General features: G+C 34.9%; 1 protein-coding gene and 1 pseudogene across 1 annotated transcript; one reads left to right on the top strand and one right to left on the bottom strand.

Moving 5' to 3' along the window:
* Positions 1-3,128: 3,128 nt before the first annotated feature.
* LOC125206228 lies at positions 3,129-7,176 on the bottom strand (annotated as a pseudogene).
* Positions 7,177-7,653: 477 nt separating this feature from the next.
* Positions 7,654-8,277, top strand: LOC125206227 (protein ULTRAPETALA 2-like). Its single transcript, XM_048105513.1, has 2 exons — positions 7,654-7,831; positions 7,943-8,277. The coding sequence occupies exons 1-2, from the start codon at positions 7,654-7,656 to the stop codon at positions 8,275-8,277; spliced, it is 513 nt and encodes a 170-aa protein (XP_047961470.1).
* The last annotated feature ends 3,917 nt before the right edge of the window (positions 8,278-12,194 follow it).

The raw sequence follows: 12,194 nt of genomic DNA, 5'->3' as shown, positions 1-12,194 counted from the left end.
TGTCACACTTTCCTTTTTAGTTTGTCCCACAAAAGATGTCACATTTCCTTTTTTGAAAAAAGTTCTCTCTCACATGAATATAAAAATTATATTTTCTCTCTCCATTTAACACACAAAACAAAACCTCCTAAAATCCCATGTCATCCCACAAGTGTGACATCTTTTATGGGACGGAGGGAGTAATACACTTGAGAGCTCATTCTCTAGAATTTTCTTTAGTTTCTAGACTAAATTAAATATTGAAGCCAACTCATGCCTAATTGATAGAAAATAAACAGGACTTTTGGTTTAGGCAACTAGGATTAGTTTTGTTTAAACTAATTACTACTAGTTTATTTCTATATTTAGTTCTTTAATTAGCTATAATTGATATTCTAATTTCTATTTACTCCATTTCACATACTAACGTAAATTCATACAATACATCATATTTTAGATTCATAAAAATTATTTCAAATACATTTTTCAATTATTACTCTTTTTGTAACGCCCCACTTTTTCAAACCCTAATTTTCGGGTTATAAAATTTTTGCGTTAAATGCCTTAAATGCTATGACATGTGGATTAATTGACGAGTGATTAATTACATGATGTCTTTGTGACCTAATTGTGTATGAGAGTTGAGATTGAGTTGAATAGTCAACTTGTTGAAAATATGACGTGGCTATTGAAAAGTCAAAGATGTGGAAAATATGACATGGCCGTTGAAAGGGTCAATGCGTTGAGAAAATGAAGTAAAAGTGAAGAAATGATTGATTTGGTGAATAATTGATGCGGAGTAATATAATTGTGGTGAATTATTTTCCTAAGGGATGAGTGAGAATTAAATAGGAGCATTATTTAATCATGTGGAATTTTCGATCCCTCCTATTATTATTTGGAGAAGGAATCATATTTTTCTTGGATTTAATTATTTGTTTGGGATAATTATCCAAATTAAATCCAAAGTCCGATTATTCTTTAATTCCACTTTGGGAATTTTCGAAACCCACCCCCATTCCCTTGAGATTTTCGAAAATCTCATATATTGGAGAAGAAGGAATTATTTACTATATTATTTGATCCCTTATTTATTCTCTTCCATGAATAAATATAAATATGCTAGAATATCTTACCATATCTTGCCAAATCTAAGAAGATCTTGCCATATCCTAATTAAATTAGGATGTGAAATTAAATCCCTTGGGAGAGAGGCATAAAAATCGCCTACTACTATTATTTGGGGAGGATTTTATTATTTTTTTGCTCCATGATATATTATTCTACTCCGTGAAATATTTGAATTTAAATCATAGGCTAATTAAATAGCCTAAATTTCGAATTCCTTGTTTTCCTCCACCAAATTAACGCCAACTAATATATTCAAATCTCTCCATATCTTTCCAAATCTTTATTTATTTAATTATTGGATTATATCTTGCACTCTATAAATAAGAGTGAGAACCCAAAACCCTAGCATCAGAACCCCCCCCCTCTACTTCACGTCGCTCTCTCCATCTCCCCATTCTCTCAATTTTTTCTTCTACTTTCTCCATTAATTCTTCATCTTTTGGAGAAGAATTGAAGCTGTTATTCAAGATTTTGTTGAAGAATCAAGATCCTACTTGTTTCTACCGTTTGTTTTTGCAAGAAAAGGTACTTCTATTATTAATCTTTTCTTCTCCTACCGATCAATCGGTGTTCTTGAGATTTCATGCATATAGATCGAGCGAAAAGGGGAAATTAATGGATGAATGGGATGCATATAAGTGTGTGTGTGAAAACGTGTGTGCGCGTGATCGTGTGTGTGTGTGTGCGCACGCCTCGGCGTGCGTGCATGTGTGCGGTGTGTGCGTGTGATGTGCGTGGTGAAACACTCATGCGTGACATATTTTGAGGATAAATTTGGAGTTGTTATTTGAATAAAAATGATATGATAATTGTACTTCGATTTTTGAATGATGATATTAAAGATTTATCGATGGGAAAAAGGGAAACGTGGGAACATGCATGATTTGAAATCAATGTTCGAAACTGATTTATGATACGCCTAATTTAAAGGTGATACTTCGCGCTCTCAGCGTGATAAACGAGGAGAAGAGAATACTTTCGAGCTAAGCCGATGAGGTGGGCTTTCTTTTAAAATAAGGATATTGTCCTAAACTGATATTGATGAGAATGAGATATGTGTTATCATGCCTTGATTTGTTTTGTCGTGCCTATCCCTCGTGGCTATGCCACTATTGATTTAATCGAATTCGGATCCTTGTAGAGCCGCAAACTCTACTTGGGTTAGTGTACACCAATGTTAGACCGAGTGTCAGCGTACGGGTTGGCCGGTCTAGTGACCTGGATTGCGGCCGCATTCCTTGTCATGTAGAATGAGGATATGGTAAATGTCGATGTGAAAAATGGTTGCGCGACCGTGATATTTGATAAAGAATATATTGTGGTGCCTCGGGTCTTTCTAAAGATAAAAACCCCGATGGACACTTGAAAATGGCATGATAACTATATTTGTGATAAAACTGTTTTCGGCAACGAGACCACTGAGTATGCTTATAGTACTCAGCCCTGCATGTGTTTTCCTTATGTGCAGGTTGAGGGTGACGAGCGGGCGGCGGTGTTGAGTAGGAAATAATAACATGATCTGTTGGAACTTTAAGTGTCGTTGTGTCTCCATACATAGCTTCACTTCTCTCTTGGTTGCTTCCGCTATATTATGAAAACTTGTGATCTATTGGTCGGGTTTAAATTCTTTTATTTCGTGGGAATATTTTGGATATGGAACAATTGGAATTATTTTGGAAACTTTGATAAGCATTTATTGCAATAGCCTTTTTGTTGGATTCCTTTGCTAAGGCATTATTCTTCTTCTACTTAATTGTTCATTAAATGCTCTGGTAAATTGCCTTTAAATGAGACCCTAGCCTATGATCTTCGTTGCATTTAAGTCTCCTAGTTAGCGATCGCCATTATTATTGTACCCTAGAATGGCGGGTCGTTACACTTTTTAATATCGATTCTATTCACCAAAAGTCCTGATCGTCGATTTCTTACATGAAACAGTACATTCCGTCTAGGGTAATTTTTGGGATGTTACAATACAATTGGTTTTCTATTTAATATCCGTTTTGTTTTTACTTCGTTTATTCCCTACGTTGTTCTATAATACTTCATGTTTGAGTGACACATTCGATGATGATTTAATATAACTTGGTACATAATCGTGAGAGGAGGTTGACAAGTTAGATCCACTTAGTAGACACTACAATTAGCTTCCCTTAAAACAACACTGTTAATTGAGAGTGGGGACTTTTCGAGGGTTTAAGAGCTTTTAGGAGCTATGGATCTAGGATAGACAATCATAGTGTTAGTAATCTACGCTTGTGCTGCATGGGCAAAATTTATGTGACTCGTTCTATTGAAGTATAAACTGTGCTAGTAGCATCCAACTGTATATCATGGAGAATTAGAAGAAAAATCAGTCGCAAAAAAGCATGTAGCAGAGATGTACCTTGGAAACTATGCGCTCCAATCGTAGGATTTCGCTCTTAGCGGCTTTCACATAGATCTTCCCATATCTACACAATGATAATAAGAGGGAAGAAAGTAATCATCCAAGTTTTAATATGAACAATCTAGAACAAAAGCATGTTTTAACATCACTACACTCTGATAACCTTGCAGTTGAACCCTTAAGCTTCCCAGCTTCTTCCTCTAACCGTATGAATACAATTTTTTTTTTCCTCATCTTTTGCACTCAAAAATTCGTTCACTAAGCTTCCAAGCTCCTCAATGATACCAGCGTATAGAGGAGATAAAGTAGATCAGTAACACAAACAGAAGTACACGTGATCAAAATCAGAAACTTAGTTACAGACTTTGGAGCTCAGTTTTCCTTTAGCATCTCGGCTTGTTCCTGATGTGAATCCGGGAAGCGCCAAACCAATAGAAGGAACGAAGGCATCCAATGAACCACACCGGAGCTGGGGTCCATTTCAAACATCAATATACCTATCAATATCGTGTCCAAATGCTATTCTAAGACCACCATTGTCTTTATCGTCAAAAGAGCTTCGCGTGAGTACCTTAAACGCCTCAATCGGAGCGCAGATGAGGAAGTTATGGTCGTTTTACAAAAGCCGCGCAGTCCAACAAAAAAAACGCCCGACCACATAAAGTTTGCCCGACTTGGTCAAGGAAAACGCCCGACCCGGTGCTAGTTGCATTTTTGAACTCTTTTTTTTTCTTTTTATTTTCTTTTGCTTATAAGAACAAGAACCAATGGCTCTTGATACCAAATAATGTGAATCTTAATGATTCAAGATACATATGTTTGCCCCGAACTTGCTCTTGTAAATATTTCAACAATCCAAACAAACCCAACAAAAAATGAAACAATAAAAATGGTAGAAAAGGAAGAGGATGAAGGTGTTATGATTTTTTTATTTTTTTTTGGTTTGACCACAGGTATACCGAACCCACCTTCGGCGGAATCCGACTAATCCTGCTCGACCGGGTTTGCGGATTAAGGCCCGGGTCAGGTGTTATGAAGGTGTTATGATTTAGATAGATGCTTGGAACCTATGGACCTTCTACAAAACAATGAAGACAACCCAAGACAACTTTCACCAAAGCAAAAATCTAATGGCTCCACAAAACTAGCAACACAAGAACTAGTTGCATACTGTAACATTTAATCTAAGTCCGGCAATAGATTAAGTGCAACAACAAGGTAAATCTTCAAAGATGAAGAAGGATGCTCAATTTGGAGACTTTGTTTGTTTACAAATGAGTTCAAAGCTAAATGGAAAAAACCCTAGACATGGGTATTTATACAAGAGGATAAAAGTGCTAAAAGAGAGAGAAAAAAAAGAGTTAAAAAATGCAACTCGCACAAAACGCCCGGGTCAGGCGTTTTCCTGGCCTAAGTCGGGCAAATTGTCTGTGGTCGTGCGTTTTTCTTGATGGACTGCGCGGCTTTTGTAAAACGATCAACACTTCCTCATCCGGGCTCCGATTGAGGCGTGTAAGGTACTCACACGAAGCTCTTTTGACGATGAAGACAATGGTGGTCTTAGAAGACCATTTGGACACGATATTGATAGGTATATTGATGTTTGAAACGGACCCCAGCTCCGGTGTGGTTCATTGGATGCCTTCGTTCCTTCTATTGGTTTGGCGCTTCCTGTATTCACATCAGTTCCGCACTTCTCATTAATGAAAGTAACAAAATCTTCTAAATCTCTCCCATCATCATAATCTTCATCAGCCTTGTTGTTCTTAGGGAAGAACTTCAATGTAGGAAAACTGCTAATACCATACCTGCTAGGCAGAAGATACTTCATAAGAAAACCGATGCCACATTACCATCCAAAGGGAAGTGCAGGATTCTCAGAAATCTAATGCGGACTTCTAGATACCACTGATGGCTCCAGGCCAGAATTTATAAGAAACAACTAGGTTTTTAATGAAGTAAACTACTGTGCTTTCTGCTCTTACTTTTCAGCAAGATCTTTGTGTGCATCAGCATCAAGAATAGCGATGACCACATCTTCCTCCAGATAAAATGCTGTTGCAACCTTTTCATAGATCTACACGTCCAATAGATATAGGTATCAATATCTTAATAAACTCTTCTAGAGTCATGATAGTGCAATTAACTAGGCATTACTGCACTTATAGGAGCAAGGCTCTTGCAATGACCACACCTAAAAAAGAAAAAAGCATCAAATTAGATGTATAAATTGGGCATACTAATCAATTTGGAAAATATGTCACAATACGAAGCCTTCTCAAGCTGCTTTTTCAGGGTCAATCAAATAACTCAAATTGCACGGACAACCACATCTCACATCACATTACAGTGTTCAAGAGAAAGCAACTCAAGTGCACTTACCAGGGTGCATAGAACTCAACTGGAACACCCTTCTTCTCATCATGTACAACCTCATGGAAGTTAGCAGGAGTCAGAACCACAACATTTGAAGGGGTGGAAGCAATCTTGACATTGGTACCTGACAAAAGAAAAGGTTGATTATCATCACTTACCTGGGCTACAAGTAAGTTAATAAGTAGAAACACTAAAAAGAGAGCATTACATTGTCCAATTCTCATCCATGATTTCATGAATAAAGTTCTTTCACAAAAACTGAAAGATTGGCATACACATACGGTTTGTTGCTCAAAACGAGATTAGTTAGGCCACCAGAAATAAAATATGATAAACCTACACAGATAATTGTGGACGATAAATATGACATAACTAGAAATGCTTTACCTCCTTCACTGTTAACAAATTCAGCAAGGGTTTCAGCAGTCCTTGCACCTTCATACCTATTAAATGAAATTTTTGGCCATTAGATTTAGGCATGCTGTAGAAATGTTTTACCAGATACTTAATGTTCCACTTCAAGGAAAAAGACAAGAAGGAAATTTTGTTTGATAAGAGTATAACCCACTTTTTTGGTTCCAAGGAACCTTTATGGAACCATTGGATAGTGGGATACCCAGAAACCTATACTTGCTGCAAAGGCACTTATGCTCATCACAGTCGACCTACAATAGAACACATGCAGTTGTTGACATTAAGCAATTAAGACACATCTACTAAACGGACCCTCAAATGACCTTGATACTGTGATTTCCAAGATTGAAAGCATGGCATGCGAATTACTAAAGCATGAGAAATGAGTATCACATACCAAATTCAGTCCCAAACATTAACTGGAACAAAAGATGGGCTAACCTTTCCAATCAAAACAGATTTTGCCTTCTTGAAACCTTTACAATGAGTATTATTGGTAATTTAATTATACTCCCTTTGTTCTTGATTTATTGTCTCATTTTGACTCCGCATGAGTTAAAAAAATGTGAAAGAAAGTAGTGAAAAAAGTTATTGAAGTTTAGATCCCACTTTTTTAGCAAACTGTGGGATTCACAACCTAAAATGAAAAAAAATTAAATGAAACTTTAACTTGTGACGTTATTTCAAGAACAAATGGAGTACTATTAGTTTATTTTATAATATCCTTATACTCCAATTCATTTATTACATCTTCCCGTTGGAATGTAATATTACTCCACTATTGTTTAATTACTTGTATCACCTATGAAAAAGTCAACCACAATGAGATACAAATTCGCTGCATTGATGTTATATATAAACGGGTGCACCAGTAAGTCTTCAATCATCGATTCTATTCATTTTGAAAATTTAAGGTTAGTTTTTCTTTCCCACTTTATTTTTCTTCACCCTAAATTTCTTTAGGTTGTAGCACTCCGATGGACGAAATTAATTTCCTTTTTCTAATCTTCACCTATATATTGTGTGTGATCCCCTTACTGATTTCTTTTATTTTTTCAAGTTAGAGTATTTAATTTGTTAATCTTCACTATAAAGCTACGGCGATGTACTCCCTCCATTCCGCCTTATTAGAGGCGTTTCATTTTCTGCACGAGTTTGAACGAGTGCAAAATATGAAACGCCTCTAATAAGGCGGAACAAAGATAGTATTAATTACAGTACTATAAATTTGCTATTTAAATTCCACGCACACAAATATATATACATGTATGTATTTTGCCTTAATTTATTTATTTTCTGTGTCAAGTAGTTGTGCAATATTATTATGGTTGATTTTATTAACAACAATCTTGAATATATAGAGCATGTTTACCGAAGAAGAAATAGGCAATTTCCTTGGAGTGTTGCAAGTGACACCCCAATTTATAGAGATTGAATGTGGCAGCACCAATCCAAGATATGGTGACACAACAGGCAATCTTAGGGTTTTCAGTGATGGGAAAGTTAAGGTGGATTGCATTTGTCGTGCTGATTGCGATAAAGGTAAATTAGAGATTTTCAAATTAGAATATTGTATGTGCGGAATCCCAAACTATTTTTTTTATGTGTGTTGCCCTGTCCTAGCTAGCTAATTGCTAACTAGGGTGTGTGCAGTTAGAGTATTCCCGGCGGAGTTTGCAAAGCACGCCGGAAAAATAAACGCGCACGAGAAGTGGGATAGGCAGATATGGGTGTTTGGCAAGGATGGGACTAAAATAGGGCTATGGAGAACATGTTTGTTGAAGCATAACAAGCATACTTTCGTGAGGGGGGTGCGCCAACTCATCCATCGTGACGAGTTCATACGATGCTCCCAGTGTGACAAAGAGCGTAGGTTTAGTATGCTAACCAAGGACCATTGCAAGATCTATCATGACGCTCTTTTCAAACCAGATTGGACTTGTTCCGACATGCCAAATCATACGTACGTAATTAATCATATAAATTAAATATCGTGTGTACATTAATTAATTAATTAATTTGTGTATTGTGTTTATACTAGATTGAGTTGCAGTGTTGGTGAGGAGCGAGAATCTCGGAAAGTGAACAGAGGATGTCCCAGAGCTACAAAATGTGAGGGTTGCGAGCAATGTGTTTGTTTTGGTTGTGAGACGTGTCGATTTGAGACGTGTGCTTGTCAATCATGTATTGATTTTATAATCAATATCTGATATTTTTTGGTTTAGAGTGAGTATGTAAAATGTACTATTAATTCTATTAGACTCGCTCCTATGTTGTACTCTTAAAAAATAGTACTCCATTATTTTGTCACATCTGAATAATTTATGCGAATTTATACCCACATATATTAGAGAATGAAACTCAATAAATTACTGCATCATGTTTCTGAAATTACTGCAGACAATTTATTTTAATTTTTAATCGCAACAATTTTACATTACCTCAATATTATGTCCAGCTAAGGACAAGCCCCCGCTCCAGCGGGGGCTTAGCCGGTGCTGTACGCCATTTTACATAGGGGAGTAGTCGAGGCTGTGGGAGAGATAGGAATTAATTGGGGCAGTAGAGAAGAGAGAGTGTTGGGAGGGAGAAAGGAAGCAAAACTGGAACTCCGTAAAAATGGATTGGGAATTTGGGATTCATTTGATTGGGAATTCACTAGTAATAAATTTTAATAGTACATTTTCTTAATGTATGGAGTATTAGTTTTAAAAAGTGTGACGGAAAGTTATTATTATATTTTTATATTTTATTATTATTTCTTAAAATTTCAAGAAAAACAATTCTCAAAATTTTGCTTCATATGTAATAATATACTTATTGTATTCATTTCTTGTATTATAGTACTCCAGTAGTTTATTTGTATTATGTTATATATAAATTATTAATTTAATAATACTCCCTTTGTTTTTTATTTAGAGTCTCAATTTGATTCCGCATAAGTTAAAAAATGTGAAAGAAAGTAGTGAAAAAATTTATTGAAGTGTAGATCCCACTTTTTCAGTAAAGTGTGGGGATTCACTACCTAAAATGAAAAAAAAAGTGAATGAAACTTTAAATTGTGGACATTACAAAATAGCAAATTGAGACGTTATTTCAAGAACAAATGGAGTACTATTAGTTTATTTTATAATATCCTTATAATTCATATGTATTTATGTTCATATAAAAAAAACTACTCATAATATCTACTTCGAATATAATCTTGGATACGTCAGGATAAAGGCTAGCCTCTTTCGGTTTCCGCATATAACAAGGACGTGTTTTGCTACACTTTTATTAAATTTTAGCCCCGGCTTCTTTAAATTTCTAATTTTGTCACTGCACGTGCACACTCGCGCTCTGATTGTGCACTAGCCATGAGTGCTTGCACGCGCGCGTGAGAGCGCGTGTGAGGAGCGGACTGCAGTCAGAGAGCCTTGCATGCAACTCAAGTTGCTGACTTCTTCATCTCTGATGGTGGCAATGAACGGAAAAGAGAGGCGGATCGTCTTTCAAGCCACCGTTGTGAATATTTGTATGACGTTTTATTTTCTTTTGTAGGAAATCTGTAAACGTTGTTCATTTATTACATCTTCCCTAACGTTGTTCATTTATTACATCTTCCCATTGGAATGTAATAGGGAAAATCAAATTTATTACATTTGACAAAATATTACTCCTCTATTGTTTAATTACTTGGGTGGTAGTAATTGAATAACATGAAAATATTGGAATGTTATTGCATAGAATTCGCATGCCTAGTGTGGTATGATTATCCCCAAGAGGTGTTTGGAAAATGAATTTATTATTCAGAAATCTTTGCAGTTTGAATTTTATTTCATGAATAATAAATAAAGTTTCAAACCAGAAAAACTATTTGGAGAATTGATTTAATTCAAGTCACATAGGAGACAAAGAATTAAATTGATGGATTAATATAATCTTAAACGTGGGAAATATTGTAAAATAAAATGGAACCCAAGTTATTCATAATTTGGTGATTTAGATGAGAGTGCACTATTTTTCTTTAGTGGAACAACATAATATTCCATTGGATAATATATTAAATCATGGGTTAATTAATTTAACTAGATATTTATCTATTGGGTGAGCCCAACATCTAATTCACTCCATGGATCCTCTTTCTAGCCCAACAAGTCTTCTTATAAATAGTGATGTGATGTGGAAACCCTAGAATATATACAATACACATTTCACAACTCCTCCCCAAAACCCTAGCCGCAATCATAGGCGTTCTCTCTTTCCCTCTTTGCCTCGGTTTTCGTGCCTTGCACTAGGGAGAATAGGGTTCTTGTCTTGTTCTTGTTCTATCCTAATTCATAGGATTAGAACAAGACAATCTTGTGTTTTGTGTTGGTTTTCCTAGATCTCATCTCACTATTTATTGATTCTTCGAGATCCGCCCAAATGGATGAACAATCAAGGACGTGGGGATAGAATGGAAGATTTGTGGTCAAGAAATCAATGATTACCGGGAGGTTCAGCAAGCAACGTCAATCCTTCAACGGATCGAGAGGTAACAATCAGATCTACATCAAATAACATGTTTGTTTGTAATTTTGATGTATTTTCTATAGATCTAGATTAATTGTATGAAAATTAGATTTAATCACATAGTCACCTAAATAGATCCGTAAGGACCTGTTTGATTTCTGTGTCTTCCGTTGCAATAACCCCAACAATTTTGACTTGACATTGATTTTTTTAACATTATAACATATTTTGAAGTGTGATTGCTCTTTTTATAGTATAAATTCAAAATTGTTTTAATAAACATATGCTTTTTTGGTGTTTATATTTAATACTTGTTTAAGTTTATGTTCTTAGTCATATGATTATAAAGTGTTATTACATTTTTTGATATAAAACTCCAACTAATGATATTTTTTCTCATTTGAATTGATTAGTTGACAATGGTACAAAAAGAAGTGACTTTAACTACCGTCGACGATATTAAATGAGTTCAAGAAAAAACAAATCAATCGCGCATTGCTCGAGAGTTGACATTAGGTAAGGCATATTAAATCAGAAAAAATTAACTTCGATTTGGAATAATATAGGTATTTTATTATAGATGGCAGTGTTCAATTCTATCAACAGTTGAAGATATTTGGACGTTTTGACGTTGATTTTTCAGCATTATATACTCCCTCCGTCCCATAAAAATATGTGCACTATCCATTTTTGTCAGTACCACAAAAATATGTGCATTCCATTTTTGGAAATATATATCAATTTAATAATGTAGGTCTACTTTACCATATCATTCTCGTCCTCTCTCTCACTTTATCAATTTTGTCTTAATTCTCGTGTCATACCTATTACCCATATTTTTATGGGACGGAGGGAGTAGTGTATTTTGAAATGTGATTGCTCTTTTTATAGAAGAAATTCAAAAATTGTTTAATCAGAATATGCATTTTTGCCGGGTTTTTCAGAATTATTTAAGTTTATGCTCTTAGTTGTATGATTTTAAGGTTTTGTTACATTTTTTAATATAAACTTCAACTAATGATATTGTTTCTAATTTTAGCTGATTACTTGACAATGTTAAATAAATAAAAAAAAGAAGTGACTTTAACTATCGTCGACAATGTTAAATGAGTACAAAAAATATTAAAATTCGTGCACAGTGCATCGCACGAGAAATGAGACAAATTACAGAGTATTTAAACATAACAAATTAATTTTTATTTGGAATAATAGAGGTATGTTATTATGGATGGTAATGTTCAATTCCATTATCAGTTGAAGAGATTTTGATGTTTTGACATTTACTCTTTTGACATTATAACATATTTTGAAGTCCGATTGCTCTTTTTATAGTATAAATTCAATAATATTTTAATTAGCATATGCATTTTTGGCGTTTTTATTTCAGACTTATTTAAGTTTATGTTCT

Source organism: Salvia hispanica, chromosome 2 (assembly GCF_023119035.1).
Source record: "Salvia hispanica cultivar TCC Black 2014 chromosome 2, UniMelb_Shisp_WGS_1.0, whole genome shotgun sequence".
NCBI lineage: Eukaryota > Viridiplantae > Streptophyta > Magnoliopsida > Lamiales > Lamiaceae > Salvia > Salvia hispanica.
Note: the sequence above shows the minus strand (reverse complement) of the source record. Positions and strands in the feature narration are given on the sequence as shown.